Consider the following 23,663-nt stretch of genomic DNA (forward strand, 5'->3'; position numbering starts at 1 on the left):
ATTTCGTATCAAACGAGGTATACACAAACTTATTGTACAACTTGTAACATCGACTTTAAGGTTAAAAACATAGTTGCATAAAATATCAGTTTATATGAACGAGTGACCTTCAAAACGTGGGATACGAAAAAGCATTGCATATTACATCTGTACTATCTAAATTCTGAGCCTTGTTAGTAGAGAGATACGAAATTCCATATTTCATATTCCATAATATACATTACACCATGTTCTGTACAGTCGATATTCTATGTCCATGAGTTCAAGTCAGAATCTGGAAGTGTGTGGATGATGTTGTGATTGTATATTTTTTATGTTAGTGAGAAATTAATGAAGTTAGTGAGAAATATTTACGTTATAAAATATACATAAATTACAACTAATAATATTTCTAATGAATAAAAGAATTTGGTAAGTTACATACTTTTTATTAGTAAGAAACTTACCGTGTAATAAAAATAATTTTTCTTCTTAAAGTATACACTCCTTTTAACAAGTTATAAATATTAAAAGTACATTTGTCACATATAGTTGAAATATATTTGTTATATATTCTTATACCTAATCTCAATCTCTGGTTTTTTTATGTAGAAATCAATCTTGCTAAAAGTTAGCGATGATTTAGTTAATATAAAGGATGTGTATATAATATGGTGCTTTTTTACAGCTCTTAACAGTGTTAAGTAACAAGACTTTTGAAAAATATTTCTCTCAGATACATTAGAAAATATGGCACACTATAAAGGAGCAGCCAGCGAAGCTGGCCGAGCAATGCAATTGATGAAAAAAAGAGAAATTGCTCAACAAGAAATAGAATTAAGGAAAAAGAAAATAGAAGATGACCTAAAGATTCATAACATAGAAAATAAATTTGCAACTCATTATAATGCAGTTGAACAACAGTTGAAAACCTCTACTATTGGTTTAGTCACCTTAAATGAAATGAAAGCAAAACAAGAGAATATTGTAAAAGAACGTGAAAGAAAATTAGCACAAAAGGAACGTGAGAAGGAACAAGAAAAAGAAAGAGCCCTAGCTGCAAAGCAAGCTGAAAAAAATAAGCAGAAGAAACAAATACAAGCTTTGTCGTTTAATTTAGATGAAGATGAAGTAGAACTTTCTGAAGAGGAGGTAGAATCAAAAGCAGAAACATTAAAAGATAATGATATTGGACCAGTAATAAAAAAAATAAAGAAAAATCCAGATGTAGATACAAGTTTTCTGCCTGATAGAGAAAGAGAAGAAGAAGAGAACAGATTAAGGGAAGAATTAAGACAAGAATGGGCTAGAAAACAAAATGCATTAAAAGAAGAAGAGATTGAAATTACTTTCAGTTATTGGGATGGTTCTGGACACAGAAGAAGTGTTATTATGAAAAAAGGTAAAGGTTTAATTATTACAACTATAATATTTTTTAAATTTATCAAAAGAATAATTGTATACTAATTGTTATTAGTTCGCACTGTTGGTAGGTAATTCCATTTATCAACTTCTTCAGAGATGTTTAGAAGTTTTAAGACGTGAATTTAGTGAACTTAAAACAGTCATGGCTGATCAATTAATGTATGTCAAAGAAGATCTTATTTTGCCACATCATTATACATTTTATGATTTTATTGTAACAAAGGTAAATGTAGTATAAGAAAGCCATGTTCATATACCTATATGTGATATTGTTAAAATGAAAAATTAATAGTCGATTCTTTTGCTAGGCAAGAGGAAAGAGTGGGCCTCTTTTTACATTTGATGTTCATGATGATATCCGTGTTATGCATGATGCTTCTGTTGAAACAGAAGAATCTCACGCTGGAAAAGTATTACTTAGGTACTATTTATTTTAACATTATTTGTGATATTTGTATGTATATGGTTAATTATATTTGATTATATTATGTTATGATTTCAGATCTTGGTATGAAAGAAATAAACATATATTTCCTGCCAGTCGATGGGAACCTTTTGACCCAACAAAAAGTTATGATAAATACACAATATCAGATAAAAACAGGAAAAAAGATAAAATTTAATGAAAGATAGCTTGTATAGGAAATAATTGTACAAAAGAATTAATACATATTGTGTTCAGTAAAAGAAAATTGTTATTTTAGGAGAATTTTTTGTTAAAAGTATTACCTAATCAAAAAATATTAATACCTGTATTTTAACCATAGAGAGTTTATAGAAATTTATAATTTAAAATTCCTTAATTACATAGTATGAATAGGCTCCACAAACTAAATATTATGTATCCTGTATATTTCGAATAATGTACAGAAAAAAATATTTCATATATATTGTAAATAATATGTCTATTACTTAATACATTTTGACAAAGTAGTAACAGTATGAAGTTAATTATATAAACTTAGAAAAATGATTCATTTTACATGTTTAATTCGTTTTCAGCGACATTTACAGTTGATGATGTATTAATAATTTGAGTTTCCTTTATTACTTCATCTATAAGATCATTATAAATGTCCTGCACACTTTCTATTGTTGATATATTATCAAATGTCGAAATTGCATTATTTATATCAAATATACTATCATTTTCTTTTAAAGATGTTTGTTTATTACATAAATTTTCCTGAAAAATCTATTACTTTAAAATAATGTTTTGATTAATTTGAACTTTTTCTAACTCACTCTTTTATCCAATTTTAATAACATTTCTTTCATCTCTGCATTCATCATATATGGATTACTACTAGAATCTTCTATTACATCATTTATATTTTTAACATAATAAGTTGAATCAATAAACTCCCATTTATCCTTTCAGGTAAGAGATAAAGTTTGAGAAAAATAAATGAAAAATTGTAATTCTCATACAGTACGATTATTAATATAACTTACTTTGCTATCAAGATTTAAAAGATTTATATCATCTTTATTTTGAAATAGTCGCCGTTCATAATTATTCGTCTCGATCAATATGTTCGAATCGTTACATTTACGAAATTCTAGCATTTGCAATTTTTTAAAAAACAATTTTTTTGTTAGACTTTTTAATTATGTAAATAAACATAATATTAGATATATAGATATAAAATATATACTATTTAAAATATCCAATAATCTCTTAATTAATATATTATTATGGAATTCTTTGGCGCATTATAACTTTATTGTCATACCTGTATTTAGCGTTGTATATTTGGGACATAAGTAAAAGAATTGCCGCGTATTTTCTGCTAATTTACCAGTTTCAGATGGATTCGATTCTAACATTTTTTCTAGTCGTTTCCGATTTTCATATTGATACAATACGGTTTCTTCGATTGCTTTCTGCAGTATGATTAAAATATTTTCGCTTACAGTGTTAAAAAAATGATCGGTGTTTCGTCTTACAATAACAAACAATTTACTTTTACTTTATCGTTCATTACGTGTATAACGTTATCAAGATTTTCCACTTCTAAAATTTCTTTTCGTATACATTCATCTTGCGCAGCAATATTTGAAATATTAATGTCATCATCCCATTCACTTCCGAACAATTCTTCATTGTTATGTAACAACTCTAATTAAGTACAATTTGTTTTACCGAATCTTATGTATATATGTAACGAAGTATATAGCGAAAAATATTGAGATGTGCAGTAGAAGCAACATCAAATCGAATATTTAAGGAATTATTCCAGGTTAAACAGTTTACGTAAGTATATAGAATATAGTAAACAGAATAAACACTTTTGGAACGAATTAATAAGAATATAACAATGAAAGTGCAACTTTCTCAATATGTCAGCATTTGTTCGTCTCTTTTTTTATATCGTCACTAGAGTTAGGTAAGACGAAAGTACCTTTGTTTGCTTTCCATGAAATTTCCATGTTTTCTATTTGGTCTTCCGTGGTTGAAAGTTCAGAAAAGTCTTTTGTAACTGAACTCATAGATGTTTCGGTCGTAGGAAGGCGATCGGATCTTGGAGATTCCATTGGCGGCGTTCGACTCGAATCTTTCGACGAGGTTTTGTCATATTGCGATACAAATTTCAGCATAAATTGATTTTCAGTAATATTATCCTTACAAGCACCCATAGAATGGTCTGATTTCGACTTGATTTCAGATGGAACGGGTGAATGACATCGTCGTTCGACACTAGGATTAGCCGAAGAGGTGCGTGATGATTGATTGCTATTGATTTTGCGGCGCGATCGTAATTGCGCTTCGTATTCTTCTTCGTCACTGCTACCCTCCGTATACAATTCTTCCCCTGATATCCATAATTCTTCTTCTTCCTATAGAGATGTTGAAATTTGATTTATTCAATCAATGCCCGTTTATTTTCCAAATTATAAGTATTAAACTGCAACTTTGCAGGATTTGTTACTTCACCTCCTTTTTTATTTTGGCGAGTTGAGATTGTACTGCGGTTTTCATTGACTGTTCATGCAATTTTTGATTCTTCGTTACTTTCTCAGCCATCCTATTATTAAATATATCACGATGCTATACAAATAGATAATCTTGCTTCTTGTAACAAAAAATGTGTAATCTTTTACAAATGCGAATATTGTATGGAAATTGAAGAATATATATTTAGCACCAAAAAGATCATTGACGAGTAAAATGTTTAAAGAATTAACAGAAACGTAATAATCGTGATTTTTCTCGATAAGATTAGTGTAAAGTTATCATTGGTCCTTTGCGTCTTTTTTCGAAAGAAAATTGCTGAGAAATCGAATGCGATTGCGTTTATAGAATTTTTAAAATTTATTTGTGAATGGAAATCAATTCGACGCGTGTATACGAAGTGTTCTTGAACTATGAAAATCTAGAACGAGGGTGAAATAGGTCAAGGTTACGTGTCACAATAAGTGCAAACGATCACTGACAGTTGTTATGATTTGAAATTTACCACGAAAGTATTTTTTTTTTGGATAATTTATCAATGTTATCATATTTCAAGGACACATGATAATTTCGCACTTAACTTTCAATGTTAGTGTTTGTTTATTTGTATTTATTTATTCATCTTTTTAGTGCTTTTAAAATTAAGAGTACTGCTTTTTTATCAAATGTGACTAAAAATCATTTAACAAGTAACACCACTGTTATGAAATTGGATGTAGATAATTATTTTGCGAACTTATTTCGAAAAAATTTTTATTAAAAAAAAAAATTGTTAATGTACAGTCATGAATTTTTGTGCAATTTGATCATTTAAATGATTTTATTGGCGAAGTTTCAAAACATTACCTCGATCTTTCCGGTCTCACGTTTCTTGGAATCAAGTACAGTGAGGAAGAACGAGATTCATGTGGTAATTTTCGTGTAATTTTGGTTGTGCAATGACTCTCAATAATGACAGGTGTTATCGAACAGCATCTTGAAGATTTAATTTGCGCAATTAATATTTTCTAGTTTTGAAATGTTCATTTACAACATTATTGGGTTTGTTATTACGTTGTGTTTATCAGGCATGTGACGTTTTATTATTCTTGTATTACAGACCGATTCACAAGTATAAAACGTTTTGATATTTATTTCTTTGGGTTTTTTGTTGTGCTATATTAGTAAGCACTTGAAAGCTGTTCGAGACACTGCATACTGGCTTTGAAATCGCGACAGTAGCGGCGCCTATGGCCAGATACAGCTCGATATATAAATAAACGTATTAGCTCGCTTGCGCGATATACCATGTGCTTTTCTACTGTAATTGTGATCTTTAATATTATTAACCGTAGTTTAGTTATAAAGGAAAGAGGAAAAACGTGACGCCTACTTGTTGGAATATTTTTTAAATAACTTTAAAATATCAGAAGTTAACATTAAGAAAGTATCTATTTATATTTAACAGTAATTCTTATTATACGAGTATCATATAATATTAGCATTATTAAAATTTTTAGAATTACGCTTGTTATGATTACAAAGTTGTAGATTTAATACAAGTAGGATCCATATATGTAATGTCTTCTGGGAAATGATCCATGATGATAAATCTTTTTTCGTTAGGTTCATTTAGATTGTCTAAGAATCCAAACCAATATATTACAAGTCCTGGACCAAATCTGTTCCAGTAGCTTAGAAATTGTTCTTTGATATATTTCTGATGTATTTCCGTATTTACAAATCTTGCCTTAGATTCTATCCAGTTAATTACAAAACCATTTACTGCAATTGGTACTTCAAGTTTGAAGTCTGGAGTTTTATCATATCCCCTTGATCTTAAATGGTTCTCATTACGAAATGCAAGATTTCGTTCTATTAAATAGTTCTGCAACTTTAATTCATATTCCTGACCTACAGAACTACAAATTTAATTTATAAGATTATGCACAATTGAATAATTTAAATACTTAATGGCATAATACGTACGTTCCCACAGCATCTGATATAGGGCCATACAAATTGTCATATAATATACACTGTAAAACATTATCTAATTATTATACAGTACAATTATTTCTTAAGTTAGTAAATTTATTAGCTATTTTAAATTTATTACCAAATAGACTTCATATGCAAGATCTTTGTCCTGTATGAGAGTAGTATCCTTAAATAGTTTACTAACTTCATTTCGGGAAACTAAAAATATGTTATATTTTATAATTCAAGAAGAATTACATAATGTTGTAAGGTATTTCAAATCATATATAAATTACCATTAGATTCATCTTTTCCACAATGTTTTTCAAGAACATTTCTGGCTAATAATGCAGGTGGTGCACCAATATCCTTTGCCATTTTCAATAAAATTCCAACAGGTTCTCCATTTTGTACAGCTTCTATGTAACTATTATTTAAATTATTTAATAATGACAGCGTATATAATTCAGTATATTAAAAACATAATGAAAAATATACGTACGTATCATAATAGTTTTTATTATTACCAAATAACTTGTTATGATTAATTTTCATTCTGTGTTGTACTTCTAAAGACAATATACTGTATAATGTATGTATTGGAATGCTAAATAAAAGAAAAATTAATGCTTTATTACAGTGAATAATAAATAAGAATTGGTTTTGTCAAAAATAATCTTACTCGCTATACTTCTCTTTTAAAATATCCCTACAGTCCTTTGATAAACCTCGAAATTTTCGAATTGTTGTCACTATATCGTTGTATAATTCAAGCTTCATCTTGTACTTTTATTTTATAAGCCCAGAATAAATTTCTTTAAATTATTTTAACTTTCTTTTAACATTATCGTATAATTGTATACTTTATATTGATACTTTCAGAAACTTCCTCATGGGTACTATCCTAGAGATGTAAACTATTGGTATTTACTGACAGGAAGTATATATTTTTCAGTATTATCATTTGAAGTTTGATATTATATTAATTTTTGCGGGAAATTTAAATTTATCATTTAAGATGAAATAACCGTGACTCGTTATTTTTTTGTCTTTTATAAATCATGAAAAGTACTTGTTATAATTATTTATAAAAATTAAGGTTGTGATCTTGATATTTTATGAATTTATCTTGGAGTAATAAATTGTGATAGTGGAATACATTAATAGGCTGTTAGTGACTACTTTCACTTAGTGTAAGAAAGGTTGAAGTAAGGTTAGAGAATTGTGGAATTTGTTAGTTTTATATTCTGTTAGTTTTATTGTGATTTTGTTAAATTTAAAGTATATAGAACAAAAATAAATACTGTCTACGCGAAAATTAAAAAAGGAAAACATAAAAACTCGAATATTTATACTCTTAAATAAGTATAAAGATACTAGCATTTGATAGCATTGACAGATTTAGTTAATTTACCATTCTATTTTATATTATAGTTTTGTAAAAATAATGAATAAATATAAAAACTCAAAAAAAAAATGTAGTGTACAACAAGAAAATTGTAAAACTAACAATGTACAAGAAGGTAATTAATTAACATTATTTCTATAAATATAATTAATTAACTTTTAATAATGTAAATTATGAGTTATAGGTTCACTTAAACAAAGTATGAAGGTTGATATAGGAAATAATTCGCCTCAACATTCTTATGATTCACGAGTTTGTGGTTATAATACACCAAATGAAAAAAAGGATTATGTAATATATGATGTAGAAGATTCTCCTGAATTATATTATCGGTGTAGTCCAACTTCAATACCTTGTACTCAAGATGGAGGTAATGAAATTGCTTGGGATTGGCAAACATCTAATACTAAAAGTTCTTGCGACAAACAAACACCATCAAACAGTCTCATTGAAACACCAAAAAGAACCAAACAGTTGCAAAAGAAACGGAACTCTAATTCTCCATTACTGCAAAAGCCACTTAAAAGGAAGCAGATGAAAATGGAAAATATAGAAAATATTGGAAAACTGACAGCAGAATTGAAAGCTTTAAGTGAAAAGATGAAAAGCATGCAACAAAATTGTGATAATCATAATATTGAAAATGAAGATAATACAAACTTTGAAACTAGCAGCACGCTAGTAATAGAATTGGATAGCAATAGTAGTGACGATATGATAATGGATTGTAAACCAAAAATGGATTCTATTGCTATTAATAGTAATAACAAAAACCCTGCAAGTTATGCAGATTTATTTGATGATTCAATTGATGATTCAATGGTGAAATGTAGTCAAGAAATTGAACAAAAATTGAACTTAGGTAAAGATAAAAAGAATAAAATAATAGAATTATCTACAATAAATGAGAAAAAAGAATTGTCTTCTACACCTGAAAAGAAGACTTATTGTTTAATCACATCTAATACCTCTAGTGAATGCTCCGAAAGTTTTAATATCTCTAGAACTTCTTTGGCTAGTACAAATGGTCATTTAAAAACATATTCAAATAATTCAAGTAAAACGAATGCTACCATAAATATTTCAACATTTAATTCCAAGAATATTAGGAATAATGTTACAAATGTATCGCATGGAAAACAAACATTGCAAGATAAGAGTATGTCAGATTTTCCAGATGATTCCTTTGATGACTGTTTGGCAACTTGCATAGAAGATGATAAATTATTGTCTAGATTATCAGAATATGACTTTAATCCCTCAAATTCAGGCCATAATACAAATCACTCCAAAAAAACATTCAAACTTATTTCTAATCCAATAATTAATAAAAAAATGCCAAGTAATTTTGGTACAAAATTAGTAACCCCTAGTAAAAGTAAGCTTTTTACAGATGATTTAGTAGACGAAGTTGAGACTATAACTGATGAAAAAGTAATACAAAATTCTTTTCCTAGTAAAAATTCCTTAGAAAACAGAAAATTCTTTAAAACGAAATGTTTATCAGATCTATGTTCTTATCAAAATAAAAACGCATCAAAAGTCCGTTCATATTCGACTTCATCAGTAAGTACTTCATCATCAATTGTAACAGGTCAGAACCCATATAAAAATAATAATATTCCATCGATTAATGGTATGGAAAATGCGCATGAACTTAACAGATTAAACGAAAAAGAAGGTGGCAATTGTATTGTTAAATACAAATCTACTAGCAATTTATCTAGCATGAAAGAGTCTCAGCCAGTACGATGTACTCCAGAAGAAATAGAAAGAAAACGGCTAGAGGCAAAGATGAGACTGGAAGCAAAGAGAAAATTACGACATACGAATAGGAGATCAATTGGTACTATATCAGAAAATCCAGAGGAAAAGTCTGTGAAAAGGTGAAAGACTGGTATTCTTTAACTACAGGAACTAATGAAATTATGTCGTAATACCATATTGTTCTATGTACAATTATTGTGCCTATTGTTCATTCCTCTGTGATTCCAACTGCACCTAAATATAGAGCTATTAAATAAAAAAAGTTTTTTTTTAATACAGAAAGATTTTTTAAATATTACCTAGTCGTATTAATAATCTTAGGTTATTCTTAAAGAAATTAGTATCACCCTGCAGAGAACACGGATGGTAAATAATACTTGTCATGTTAAAATACTACGGGTATGTTAAAAAATATATTTATTTGATTGTAACATATATTGTAATGTGTACTAATTTTACAGAATAAGTTTAATAACTCAGAATAAATGCCAAATCGTTTTGTAAACTTGTTTATAAAAGTATTTTTATTTATCTTTCATGTAAGTGTACATTATGTAGTGTCATTCCATCGCCTGATACAATTGAGTATATACCACTAAAAGTAGCACATTCAGTACAATCTATTTACATATTATTGGTAAAAAATCGGTAAAAAATTTGTAGTTTCGAAATTTTCTACTTAAACTTTATGCTGTAGGAATTCTTTTAACGAATACAGAATTATTAAAACATTCAAATAAATTATTATTTCTGAAAGATACAACATTTAGAAATGTCTAGTAAAAGCTTCTACCACTTAGAAAATCGCGCGAAACCAGGTATGTTCAAAAGCAATAGCGTTAACGTGGTTATCGAAAGATTTAAGTAAATATCTATAAACAATTACGAACAAAATAAAGAATTTATACAAGTCTGCTATAAGAAAAAATAATAATAGATCACGTAAATATTTAACAGCAACTGTTATAGCGCACGTTTAGTGGTCGAGCGCCATTACTCGAACGTGTATTTAATCGATACACACGTGACGTCAGACTCGAGCACGTTGCGGTGTTTCCACTCGCGCACGTGAAACAATTTTATGATCGGTAATAAATTCTTTTCTATAATACGAGCAAATTTAAACGCATTGAATATTCAAATATTTGAATATGTGATATTTCAATTTGTTCTACGCGCTTTATTTTCGCGCACGTTATCGTCCATCCCCGCCATACGTGTTCGACGAATCAGAAGTTGCAGTGCCGCGCATACCTGTTTCTGATTGGTCGAGCGGTTCGATCGAGAAACGGTAGCAAGCTAGTCGGCTAGCGACGAGCATGGGAAGAACACGTGTCATTTGCATTGTTACCCTCGATTCGGCGAGCTCATACGATTCTACCACCACTCCTGCCGACGTCCTCACCACCAGTGACACGAACGTTGTTGGTAACGCCACCAGCGTCGCTACTACTACCGAGAAAAAGGCATCGGCTTCCCCTTCCGTGGAGGTGGTTGACAGCTCGAAAATCGCAGTACCATCGCGTACACCGAGTACAGTGCCCGATACAGTGCGAGATTTATCAGCGTACCCCACCGGCCTGTCACGATGCTACTCGCGGTGATCGCGCTCCTATGCGCCGGCAGCAGTGCAGAGGTGTTTACGAACACGTTTCTCGTGAAAATGAGACAACCTATGGAAAGACATGTTGCCGATCGTGTGGCAGCTAGAAATGGATTTTTCAACCTTGGACCGGTAAGTTTTTCGACCTTTATTCGTAAAAATAATCGTTTTTATCATAATGATATTGTGAGAGAGACGAAGAAACCTTGTTGTCTATATTTTAATACAAGATACGCGAGTTATTTGTTTCCAATGAATCCATGAACAGAGTATGAATTTACTTTGGTTAGAATAAATACGGTTACGCCGAGTATCGTTTTTTTAGTGAGATAGTATTCAAATCGAGAGAACGATGGAATTGATCGTGAAATAATTTCCACGATATAATTACCACGCAATAATGCTAGGCCATAAAAGCACGAGTTCTTGACACTGACACATATCGTCGAACGTAGCACGTACACGACCGTTGTAAGGAAATTGCTTATCTGGGGTGAAGGAGTGTTGCTCGGAGCGTGGATAGGGTGAACATGCTTGGATAAGAATGAAATTTCTCTTAAACGATCGATAAGTTTGTTCAGAAATAAAAAAATGTTTAAAAAGAACGCCACTGTATATGTTATCGTTTGGGCTCCAGTCGAACTTCCCCTTAGATATATACATGTATATATATATACACATATGTATATGCATACCGAACGTACAATTCGTGGAAGCAATAAAGTTATCGAACGATGTAAACAAACATATTTAGCGTCGATATTCTCGCTGTTTCTGATTTAAATTTTAATGAGAGAATAAGCACACAGAGGAATGTTATTATTACATGGCTCGTTGAGAAGCCACATTCATCAATTACGTAAATTGGAAAATACAGAAAAGCGATGATGTTGTAAACGTTGTTTTCTAAATTTTCATTTGAATTTGCTGTTATTTGTATGAGATAATAGATTTTTCTAATAACTTATTCGTGTACTTATGTAACGAAATTAAGAAATTTAAGAAAGATAGAGTTGATCTGTTTAGCTTCGGAGAGGCTCATACATATAGACATATATCTTTTCGTTTTATAATTATATATCTTCTTTTAAATTATCAACGTATCGATATGATCGTTGAATCATCGTATAAAATTCGTTTTTTGACTTTCTTGATACGTATTGTTGGTTTAATCGTTGAGAAAGTCTCTGCTGGTCCCGTTTATCCTTGCTCCAGTTCACTGTTGATTTATATCGACGTGAAATCGTTATCAATTGGCCGCATGAACGACCGATATTCACTGCAGGTATGTCGAATCTACTAGAGGCATTGATTTCGTGGCCCGTTGTCACGAACAACCACCCGCATTATCGCGAAAGCGTGTTCGAAACAGTTGGTCGACGTCATAAACACGTAGGATACGTACTAACGATAAGATTAATTTTGCTCTCGCAGAGCGGTCTTGTACCAAGAAGAAGAGTTTTATCTAGTACCGCGTCCATTCACTCATTTTCTCATGTTTCAAAGAAAAAATTCTTCGAAATTTCAACGTGAGAAATATACTCGCATCGTCATAGATTTATTTAGATTTATCTATTCTTAGCATATCCAGTGAAGTGTCAATTAATTGGCTAGCGTAGCTGGATCTCTAATTTGCTTTAATCGAAGTGAAAACATCAGTTTATGGTCAGACAGCGCAACAGTGAAAGCGACGCGGCGTGATCCAACGCCTACGTGGTAAACGTTGCGTAGGCATTGTCCAATATAGCTAGCATTTCCCCTAACTATTTTGCTTTCATTATACGATAAAGAGCGTCCGTTTACCAGAAAAATGATGTGTATTTTCGACGAAAGCGAACGACAGCGAATAAAGGACTATAATTTCCATTTACAAGTATTCATAAACGGTACAACTTTTGCGAATGAAATATTCCCTCGTCAGACGAATCTTTCCCCTTTCGTTGCTACAAACAACGACTGAACCAAAATATCAAGATGTTTTTCCTTTTTGGAAAACTAATTTTATTAATATTCGTTAAACGATGCTTCATTTTGCGCTCGGCAAAGGGACACGTGTATTCGTGAATTCAATTCAGACCCTGCGATCTCGTTGAATGAATTTCCGAGAATTTTCTCGCGTCCGAGGGTAGTTTAACTAAAAATTTCTGCCTGATGTTAACGGTACGCGCGTAACAGGCCAGACAATTAAAAAGCGGATATGTACGTTAGAGTAATTAATTGGTTCGACGATAAGAAAACCTTTTCGCCATGAAGTTCGCCCGCAGTCTGTAATTACAAGCATGAAATTGAGTAACGATAAAGATATTCTTGCGAGGTTCAAACAAGGGGAGAACCTTCGTTTCTGGCGTTTTGCGACGATAGAAATGTTCCTCGAAGTTCTATTAAAATAGGAGAAAAGTGCTCACGGGGGAAAACCAACGACTAACAAGACGGCAAAGGTAGGTTTCAAATTTTCGTTGGTTCTTGCGAAACGTTACTCGAGGGTACAAGTTCTAATCGGAACGCTGGAGGAAGGGTCTATCTTGTCGGATAAATTGCGTTAGTCGTAGCTCGGTGTGACGTCCAGAGGTTATTTCCTTTTATTGGGTTCGTCGGACGAAAGTTACTGGCTCTTCTTTGTCTTGGAAAAATCCGCTCCTTCGTTTTGTTACCGGTTCACCGATAATTGTGCTCTACTTCGTACCTTGTAACACTTAGTTCAACGTACACTATCGTTTATCATCGTCAATAAGAATAATTCTGTTTTATTTTCGCGTAGTAGATGGTCGAAGCTAACGAGAATTGTTTCTGCTAACGAGCAGTAACAAAATATCGGAGCTTCCAGGTATTTCTCGCACTCTGTATAGGCAGCAGTTCACTGCATTGCGATGTATTTTATATCTTCGATAATCGAGGATAAGTCAAACTTTCGTTATGCTCATTTTTAACGTGAAATTTTCCAGTATTGAATCGTTTAGGATAGAAGAAATTTTATGTGAGAAGTTTGAGCAAACATTTTCTTTCGTTCCGTAATATCTAATATAATGCCTCGATTAAAGAGACTCTTTTTTAATTTTGTAAGTAAATGCGGAAGGCTGAAAATCACAGCGCTGCGAATCAGACCATTGTAATTTTTGATAAAACAACGATTGTTCCGCCTTTGTCATTGTAAAAAATTCGTTATATTTTTATATATTGTATTATGTTACGTATTATATTACGGAATTAGAGCTACGATACTTCAGAGAATCAGAGTACATGGCTAAGTCTAAATTCTCAAGATAATCGAGGATAAGTCAAACTTTCGTTACGCTCATTTTCAACGTGAAATTTTCCAGTATTGATTCGTTTAGAATAGAAGAAATTTTATGTGAGAAGTTTGGGTAAACATTCTCTTTCGTTCCGTAATATCTAATATAATGCCTCGATTAAAGAGACTCTTTTTTAATTTTGTAAGTAAATGCGGAAGGCTGAAAATCACAGCGCTGCGAATTAGACCATTGTAATTTTTGATAAAACAGTGTTCCGCCTTTGTCATTGTAAAAAATTCGTTATATTTTTATATATTGTACTATGTTACGTATTATATTACGGAATTAGAGCTATGATACTTCAGAGAGTCAGAGTACGCTGCTAAACCTAAATTCTCAACATCTTGCCTTACTGCATGATAATCTTCAACCCTCTATATATTTAAAGACCGGTTAAAGGAAACACGAGAAGTTGACCTAGAGAAATTGCATGTATCTTGAAACGCCGCAGATTTAGATTTATACGTCTTAATTAATAGTTCGTTATAACATGTTATGTTTGTTAATGTCGCCATTTCACATTTCACGACACCGCGTAATCTTATACGTCTTGTCGCGTACGTTTTCGTCCGAAAAGTGTCTTTCCTTTACAGACACGATGTATCTTCATACAAACATGAAACCTAATTTGTCAAACGTTGTGATCTTTATTTTGATAAAACAAAATGGATCATACGTTATTCCATAAAATAATATAAAACAGAAAATCTGTATCTATTATCATCTTATGAAACGAAAGAAACTTTTCGGACGACCCAATACATTATCAGATTCGTCTGTTGTCCTACGCGGTAAGACGTTCGTTAACACTTTACCGACTGCTAGCGATTCAACAGCATACGCTCGTCCGACTGGTATCTCAGGCGCAGATTCTCCCTGCCACCGGCTCTGTTTCGGTTTAGACTCTTCAATACCATTCTTTTCGTTCATCGCGAACGGTAAGCTTTTCAAATTGGTATAAAACCGTGGGAGCTTACAGAGCAACGCAACTGAGCAAGGTACCTTAGTACTAAATAACAAATTACCGCTAATGAACAAATTAGTTACAAATTACTTATTACTAGTACTAATTAATTACAAATTACTTACTAATGAAAAAGATTGTCGGTGACAAAATATCGATTAATAAGCTATCGGTCGGTAAAGTGTTAAGATACCGTCCAGTCTACGATCTAACTATCTAGCAATCGGTGAATGATCTTCTTAACCGAAAGGTAGTTAGTTGCTTGGTAGAACAGTCGGTGAAATAGAAGTTGTAAATGGTTTTGAAAGTGAGCCGATCGGAAACTTTTGTTGCGGGTTGGCCAACCAACGTGAAGGGTTATAAAGTCAATTGGCTAGAAAATCAATTGACAAATATTGGTGAATATGATGATGGTTGGTCCGTAGTCGTGTAGGTAATGTAATTTATTCGCTTTCCAGAGAATCGATTTCTTCTTGAACGCCATATTTACAACGGTCTGTGACGTTGTTTTATCTGATCGTTGGGTTTCCCGACCGTCTCACACGATTAATCGTCCAGTGACGTACACGCTGGATTATCACGCTGATCGATCGCCTCCACCGGCCACCGATTAGAACTGTCATCGTTGGTAACGACGGATTTTCATCGTCGCGAAGGGAATAAAAAGGGAGTAGCGAGTGAAAGGCTTTCGGGTCACGTATTGATAGATCGTTGCGTAATATCTTATGAATACCTTTTAAAGCGAATTCCATAGAGCAAAGGAACTTTACGAAGACGCGACAGTTTCCCTTCCGCGAATAATAAAAAGATTAGCCGAGAGAAGCCGCGTGGAATAATCATGTTAAATAGGTCGATCGATTGGAATGTTGCGGTAACGCCGGTAACCTTTCGATTTATCGTTGTAAAACTCGAGCGAAACCCTTGGAAAAATATGAAAAGGGCGGAAGCCTTATTCATCTTTGTTGTTTCTCGTTGTCACAGTCCGAAGAAAACGGATACAGAGAAGGAAAACTTTTATACTTAACGCGGTTCACAAACTCTGGCAATCTTCTATACGTTTACGCAATCGTGTTCTCAGGCTGAGCGAAACTTCGATAGAAACATCGCGACCAACTATATCGTACTTCTTCGTTAATAGAAAATGTTTGTTAACACACTTTGGCAAGTGTAAACGAGCAACGCTTTGTCAATCGGCTACATTGTTAAATATAATCTAAGACATCGATCGTTTTTGTTATTTAAATAAACGATTGTTCAAGCATATTCGTCCAGCTACACTGGCCACAAGAAGTTCTACCACGCTATTGTATTTATTACAACGTTTAAGTATCAATTAATTAAATCCAAGTATATTAAACTTCGTATTTCGCATTTCGTAGTACTTTTCTCATTAGACGATGAAAACGAAATGTATTTCAATCCTTTAATCGTATTCATAAAAGTACGAATTTGCATAAAGATCCGCAGTCTAGTTATACGTAAGCGTAAGCCAGCAATAAAAGTATTCCGAATTACAGTTTAAGTTTATTTCTGTACGTAATGCAATACTTTAAGCGTTGGTCGTGACTACCCGTATGCAACGATGAACGATTACGCTAAATCGATTCATTTTAATCTCCATAGTTAGGTACACCGTGCACCTGGTTTATTAATTGGCCAATGCGAAGATCGTTGGTCCAACTTACGATGAAATCAGTCATATTTTGCAAATACGTATCTCGCGTCGAATACGAGTATCTTTCAAGCGATACAATGGTTACAATGGTTATTTTTGCAATAGAAGTTGGTAATTAAATTATACTTTGCGCGCGATTGAATGTTTCCGCGGGAAGGATAGGTAATAAACTTACGAAATACGTAACACTCTCGTATCCGGAATCATACGAACTTTCGTTGGGATTGAGAAGATGAGACTCTTAACGAGCAAACGAAAATTATGAGCCAGTTAATTAACGTTGCCGAAGAAATGCAAGTTTGCCGAATAAACTGATTCCAGCTCTTTATGCGTGAACTTTGATCAAAGAATAATTACTCTGCCGATGGAATGGAATATTTCTTTTGATTTTAATGGCTCGACCTTCTATTTTAATATCATTCTGTTTATTTCCTTGCTCCGTTCGCTTAATTAGTTGCGTGATACAAATCGTTTTCGTTTTATGAATATTAAAAATTGAGAGAGTATTATTGCTATAGAAGAGAAAATGTTAAAGCTTCTGATTGTTAATTTTTCGGCCAATTTCTGGCGTGCCTGCGTTTGAATTTTTTTTTCGAAAATATCTTCATATTTATGTTTCAAATTCTACGAGAAAATATTCCTTTCTCTCTCTCTTCATTCGATTTCTCCTAACTTCGAAATAGAAAATTCGTCCATAAACTTCTCGAAATTCGAGGCGAATATCCTCTTCCTTCTTAAATAGAAAATTACTTCCCACTTGTACATACAAATTTATATAAATTTCCCGAAAATCTATTCTCTTTTTCCTGATGGTAGAAACTTGGCGCGAGATTTTTAGTAGTTAAAACTTAATAGCACGATTTTGGAAGCAATTTCCATTCTTCTGACGAAACAGTGCATTCTAAGGGTAATTTTCTAAGTATGTCCAGCATGTGCGATATATCCAAAAACGCCCACGCAGCAGTTAAGTTTGTAAGGTCAAACAGACAATTGGAGATGATGAGTGCATCGAAAACGTACTTTATTCATGCACCAGTAATCCGAAAACGTTTCGCGTTGTATACGTGTTTCACGGTAAGAGTTGTGCACACATCGTAATGTTAAACAAGACACGTTCATCACGCTTCCTTAACCATACGTCGTTTATGCGAACTTTCCTTCCTCTCTCTCTTTTCTACCGTAGCTTTGTTAATATATATGTATGTAATATACGTATGTGTCACGAACGGTACCAGAATTATGTAGGAAATGGAAGATCGAGGTTACAGTATGTCCTTTAACAACAGTGTTCTGTCACTCTGAGCTTCGAGAGACGTATACATTAACATTTTTCTTGGTTCTCTTATCTGAAGTTGCGTAATGCAAGTGCATTATATCCACTACATTTTCAAAGAAACCTTTCTCGTATAGTATCTATTGAATTTGCCGGTGACCGAAGGTAGGAGCTTTGCAGAACTTTGCTTATATTTCTCCAGATGTTTTTTGTTTATTTTTCCTCGATAGTTTTAAAGATACGCGGATGGTTTATGCATTGGTGCGGTTAAATTGATTTTTCAACTCTGTCTATCCGTAACTGGATTAAGTTTTCACAGGCTTTCAATTTTTTTCTTCTGTTTAAACTTTGCACGCTTGTAACGATGTTTCACACGACGCGACGTCGTGTAAAAGCTTCCACGTTTCCGATAAACCGTAGGGAAAATTAAAGCGGCTGGCTTCCATATTTCTTCGCTCGGGCTGACCGCACGAGCTTCGCCGACGCACGCTTCCAATACAACGTCGCGTCGGCTCGATAAATCGTATCTATATGCGATAGCCGTGGCTGAAGGGAAAGGTTTATCCGATGAACGTATGTATAATAACGTAATGTTGTGTTCGATGTTACGCACTTGGCGCACGTTTGCTAATTAGATTACGTGACACGTGTAGCCCAGGCTAAACTCGATTAAGAGGCGACTAGTTCTACGTTATGGTGCTATGTCTCTCGAGATAAAACGTCTATTTCTATCAGAATTCTGATTTATCGTCCATTTCCTTCTTTTCTTCCGCATTAAAATATAGACGATCCTTTCGAACACTAAATTACCGATCTGTGAAGCGTATCTAAATACGTGATATAAGTACAGCGACGTATTAAAGTTTTACTTTTTTAATTAACATATTACGTGTATTAAACAGACCATTTTGAAATTTTATTAGTATCGTAGCGAGACTCGATTATTGTTAATTATATTTTAAAATCGACTGACTGAAAATCTACGTGGAAGCTGGAAAATATTTTGCATCGATTATATATTTAAGATTTTTTTATTGAATAAGAGAAATCGACGATCAAGTATCTGCTTTTTTTCCTTTTCTTTGTTAAAAAAATAGTAAAAGTAGAAAATTAACTTGGATAGTTGTAATGCAAAGTGTAAAGAAATTTGACAAATATATTTAAGCAAATATTGCGCTTTTACTTCTCTTACGATGGTAAAAATAGGACAGTTAATGGAACAGGTAAATTCGTTGACCCAAATAAAGTCCACGCAGATTGATCGGTCATCTGGCCGGTTCTGTTTCGTCAGAAGTGGAGCTTGATTAAATAACATAGGGTGGACGAAAATCCGGGATGCACGCAATATGTTTCTCCATTAAAGCGTTAGAAGCGTCATTGTACGTTCGTAGAGAGCTTCATCGTCACTGAGGATTTCAAAGGCGCTGCATCGCTATAGAATTCTAATCTCTTGGTGCTGCACGTGTTGAACCTATCCATCTGCAACGAGCGGACTCAAACGAAGTTGCTTTTTTTTCCAGGAACTCTGTATGGAAATAAATTCCCAATAAATTTCAGAGAGATAACAAATTTAAATCCAAAATGGAATTCTCTGTGAAGGAAAAAGTGAAAAAGAATACCAAATTGTTTCAAACGAATATGAAAAAGACAGAACTTTGTTATGGTCAAATTCGTATACGCATTGAAACATCGGAGTTTGAAAGGAGGCGATTTAGCTTTTCGTTGTTGCGACTTACCTAAATCCCTCCTTTTATAAAAGCATCATAACCTGTTTCATTGAAAACATGGTTTCATAGCGTTCAGGATAAAAGCAACGATGCACGAGAATCGGCGTCAAAATGAGAAAATTCTTTTCCACCAACCTCTCGTTGACGTCCTACGTGTATTCGCGCCTCCTGATATTGAAATTCGTGGCAACCACCACGTTTCTCGGATAACAGATTTCTCTCGATATTGCCTCGGCTGGTGATCGCACTTACATACAGAAGTTTCTTACCATTTACCGCGTTATTTATCTTACAAATTCGTGGCATCGACGGTCGCCTTTGATTTCCTCTTCGATAGGAATCAACGCTTTCACGTTGTAACTTCGCGACAAGTATCCTACTGGAAAGTTAGTGCAACGTTAATCAACGTTGCTTCGTTGTATCTTCACCTGCCGATATTCAAGGAAATTTACAAACGGCGGTAAAGCGTCGAGAGTTGCCGAGGAACCGCGTAATGAACGAAGTAGCTCGGTTCGATATCGACTCTTGCGGAGCATCGATCGCGCTGTTGTTATTTCAGAGTGTTGTTTTTGATCGAGAACGACTGCAGGGTAATCGTGACGCGACACACGCAAGGAAATTGAATATCATAAACTGAGAACTGGATGACAAGATACTGCCGGCCTCTGGTTTCTCTTCGTCGCGGTTCACCTTCCTTTTACCGAAAAAGCTACCGGGCTCTATTGCTCGATCGATCTGCCATTCCATCCATCTCTCCACCCTATTAATTTCTTCCAGCCTGTTGAAAAAATATGTCCCTCGTCTGTTCCTTTCCTCATGCCTCAGAGAAAACTGGGATTTGCTGTCTGAATGAACGAAAAAAAAGAAAGAATCTCTTTGAAACTTGAAAATGGAAGATGACTCGTATAATGTGATTAACGAAGAATTTTCATAACGCGGATCGTATTAAATTATCACGACTAGGATCTTAATTTAAGTCGTCAGTTAATATTCCTTACAGTAGCTGTTGTAGTTTCTAAAGCTAGATTTCACGCTAGATTTCAAGAACAATCACAATTCGAAATATTCTTCTCCTCTGTTCTTTTCCCCCCTTTTCTATTCTCTTAATATAGTCGTGCGTTAAAAGAACATCGAAATCGCTAAGAATGGAAAATTACAGAAACAATTTTGTTTTTTCGTAACAATACGTGTTTAGTGACTAACATTAGGTTGTCCGAAAAGTTTCTTTCGTTTTGTAAGGAAATAATAGACGCACAATGTTTCTTGTTTTATATTAGTTTATTGAATTATGCACGAACGTAATAATAGAAATATAACGAAATGGATCATACCTAACTTAATAAAATAAAATAAAACAGAAATTGTTGTTCACCTTTTATTATCACCTTATGAAACGGAAGAAATTTTTCGGACAACCTAATACTTTTTAAAGCTTCCAAGTAGTTTGTAGTTTTTCATTAGCATCATGCGGAGAGAAATTCGTCGATGGTTTTTACAGAAAATTGCACTAGTCCTTGAGTTAGAATCAAGCTTGTGCGCGGATAAGTAGCATTGGAAGGTGGCTGTGTATCGGGAATGGGATATGGAATGGAATAAGATGCGTCGACTCAAGACACCTATATGTACGAGGATTCCAATATCATCAATAATAAGATATCTTGTGATATGATCACGTGTAGGCCTCCGTCGATATCGTCCACGTGTCAGCCTCTCGTTGTAATCTTTTCCTTCTTGTCGAAGTTCTCAACTTTGCTATGGCAATTCTTTGTATCGAATTATCGAACAACGATCGGATTTCTCGAGTATATGAACGAACATTATTTTAATAGTAAACTAGGAGGATTAAAATGCGATTGAAATTTTACTTTTACTTCCTCGATCCTGATAAAATTGTTAGCAAACGAGTGATTTAAATGCAAGGTGTGTCGCGTGTCCCATGAGAACTGGTATTATTGGATTGGAGCGAACGTGTGTAGTTTCTCGATTTCAGAGGATATCGGCCATTAATTATTCTCTTTGTAAACGTTTTATCAAAAAACGTATAAGTATTCTTTCAAATTTAAAAAGCTAATTTTTTTAATAGCTAATTTTTGTGAAAAGTTCAGATAACGCATAAGCCGTTGAGTCCTGGAATCAACAGGAAAAGATACTTCTCTGCTTTCTCCTTCCTATCGTTTCTTCATTTTCATTCTTTACTCTTCCTCTTCTTTCTTCTTTTCTCTATTCTTCTCTCCGTTATTTATTTTCCTTTATTCTCCTTCTTCCTTCCTCTCTCCGTGTTTCACCGTTTCCTTTTTCCAATCAGCTGAAACAGACGAATTAACGATTGGGAGGGGTAAATAATTTATAAATCCGATAACAGAGCGTACCGTAACCGAGGTGACTTAATCTGTCCGTAATTGGCTCGAATGGATCGTCGAAACGATGGTTCGATGGTTAACTCGCTTCCGCATAATTCGATCAGATCACGTTATTTACCTACGTGCTCCAATATCCTAAGCGAATCGAGGTTTCGAAAGGATTCTCCTACTCGCACATCCGCTATGGATTAAGATATATCGAACAATTTTTGCGAAACAACGGGTGAATTTGACTTCGTCCGGTCACTTAGAATCCTTTTGTCTCTTCCAAGATGATGGAGAGACGGTAGCGAGCTTGCCAAGTCACCTTTAGCCAACCAACTGTCTCGCTGTTTCTCCTCTAGTTGTTTGTCACTTCCATTTCTTCGAGAGATGATCATTCGATTGAACAACAAGAACTGCTTTCTTATTACGTGTCAATGAATGTTTATCGCGTAATCGAATAAAAATTGTCTTCCATTATCTTGCAAGAATTGGATCGAGGCAACGTACCAGTGACACGAAACGAAGTGGCAGCGAATATAAATTGCTGTTCTCCTGTCTGTGTAGATATTGGGCAGCCGAACGGAATATCACTTCGTTCATAAAGCCCTACCACACGCAAGGAACAAGAGATCTGTACCTCACATGAGAAGGTTGAAAGTGGATCCGATGGTAAGTGATTTCTTGAAATACATCGGGTTTTTATCGTTTTTTTTTTCATAGAATTTTCATCCCATCGTTATATCACATTTATTATTCGCACGGAGCTGCATCGCAAGGATGAAATTTCACTCCCAAAGCGTCCCTTTAACCGTTCGCCGTAAATTTCATCGATAAAAGATTGTTATCGTCTTTTAGAAAAATCAATGTAACATTTCGAATAATAGCTTTCACGGGAGGTCGCTTTGAAAAGTCCGAAGGAACGTATTCTTTGGCTCGTGGGAGGATACGTGGAACTCGGTTTGAAAAGCCTCGACTACCGATATGAATGTAAATGAATATGTAACTTCCAGCGACATGGAGGATATAATTGGATAGGGAATAGATTGATCGGGTAAATTACGATTGTTCGATCGCGCGGAGTGCGGCCGCGATATTGTCATCGATCACTTCGCAGAGAACGTTCCGTTTTTTATCATACTTTCGTAAATTTCCATCGTACTATATCCGTTTTCCGACCCTTTTACTCGATTCTGAGAACGCGAGAAACTCTAACCAAACAGTCATTATTTTCCCATTGTTTGCTTCAGGTCATAGAACGGGAAATGTCAAACGAAAACGAGCGAAATCTGTCT

The 23,663-nt window shown here is 33.8% G+C and overlaps 5 protein-coding genes across 9 annotated transcripts in view; 3 read left to right on the forward strand and 2 right to left on the reverse strand.

Moving 5' to 3' along the window:
• The first annotated feature begins 30 nt into the window (after nucleotides 1-30).
• Nucleotides 31-2,337, forward strand: LOC126921985 (protein FAM50 homolog). Of its 2 annotated transcripts, none has more exons than XM_050734117.1 (5): nucleotides 31-411; nucleotides 716-1,381; nucleotides 1,473-1,627; nucleotides 1,713-1,825; nucleotides 1,907-2,337. In XM_050734117.1, the coding sequence occupies exons 2-5, from the start codon at nucleotides 730-732 to the stop codon at nucleotides 2,025-2,027; spliced, it is 1,041 nt and encodes a 346-aa protein (XP_050590074.1). In that variant the 5' UTR covers nucleotides 31-411; nucleotides 716-729; the 3' UTR covers nucleotides 2,028-2,337. The 2 variants fall into 2 exon arrangements, with proteins under 2 accessions (XP_050590074.1, XP_050590073.1); XM_050734116.1 differs by having other exon boundaries at nucleotides 35-411; nucleotides 668-1,381.
• LOC126921996 (myb-like protein V) lies at nucleotides 2,240-5,702 on the reverse strand. Of its 4 annotated transcripts, none has more exons than XM_050734135.1 (4): nucleotides 5,414-5,702; nucleotides 5,207-5,335; nucleotides 4,343-4,433; nucleotides 2,240-4,245 (listed from the first exon to the last, which is right to left on the reverse strand). In XM_050734135.1, exons 3-4 carry the CDS (start codon nucleotides 4,430-4,432, stop codon nucleotides 3,751-3,753), a joined length of 585 nt encoding a protein of 194 aa, XP_050590092.1. In that variant the 5' UTR covers nucleotide 4,433; nucleotides 5,207-5,335; nucleotides 5,414-5,702; the 3' UTR covers nucleotides 2,240-3,750. The 4 variants fall into 4 exon arrangements, with proteins under 4 accessions (XP_050590092.1, XP_050590093.1, XP_050590091.1 ...); XM_050734136.1 differs by having other exon boundaries at nucleotides 2,240-3,526; nucleotides 3,810-4,245; nucleotides 5,207-5,591; XM_050734134.1 differs by having other exon boundaries at nucleotides 4,343-4,477; nucleotides 5,207-5,591.
• A 30-nt stretch (nucleotides 5,703-5,732) lies between these two features.
• Nucleotides 5,733-7,245, reverse strand: LOC126921990 (CDAN1-interacting nuclease 1). The gene is made up of 6 exons (XM_050734123.1): nucleotides 7,002-7,245; nucleotides 6,822-6,926; nucleotides 6,616-6,746; nucleotides 6,459-6,538; nucleotides 6,329-6,378; nucleotides 5,733-6,261 (listed from the first exon to the last, which is right to left on the reverse strand). Exons 1-6 carry the CDS (start codon nucleotides 7,097-7,099, stop codon nucleotides 5,877-5,879), a joined length of 849 nt encoding a protein of 282 aa, XP_050590080.1. The 5' UTR covers nucleotides 7,100-7,245; the 3' UTR covers nucleotides 5,733-5,876.
• Nucleotides 7,246-7,377: 132 nt separating this feature from the next.
• LOC126921970 (uncharacterized) lies at nucleotides 7,378-9,999 on the forward strand. The gene is made up of 2 exons (XM_050734079.1): nucleotides 7,378-7,842; nucleotides 7,912-9,999. Exons 1-2 carry the CDS (start codon nucleotides 7,767-7,769, stop codon nucleotides 9,615-9,617), a joined length of 1,782 nt encoding a protein of 593 aa, XP_050590036.1. The 5' UTR covers nucleotides 7,378-7,766; the 3' UTR covers nucleotides 9,618-9,999.
• A 798-nt stretch (nucleotides 10,000-10,797) lies between these two features.
• LOC126921960 (neuroendocrine convertase 2-like) overlaps nucleotides 10,798-23,663 on the forward strand; it is a 38,742-nt gene continuing 25,876 nt past the window's right edge. Inside the window, 3 exon segments of the mRNA XM_050734057.1 lie at nucleotides 10,798-11,038; nucleotides 11,041-11,229; nucleotides 22,936-23,040. Of these exon segments, the coding sequence (XP_050590014.1) occupies nucleotides 10,814-11,038; nucleotides 11,041-11,229; nucleotides 22,936-23,040 (519 nt within the window). The 5' untranslated portion in view covers nucleotides 10,798-10,813.

The sequence above is a fragment of the Bombus affinis genome, chromosome 11 (assembly GCF_024516045.1).
Source record: "Bombus affinis isolate iyBomAffi1 chromosome 11, iyBomAffi1.2, whole genome shotgun sequence".
NCBI lineage: Eukaryota > Metazoa > Arthropoda > Insecta > Hymenoptera > Apidae > Bombus > Bombus affinis.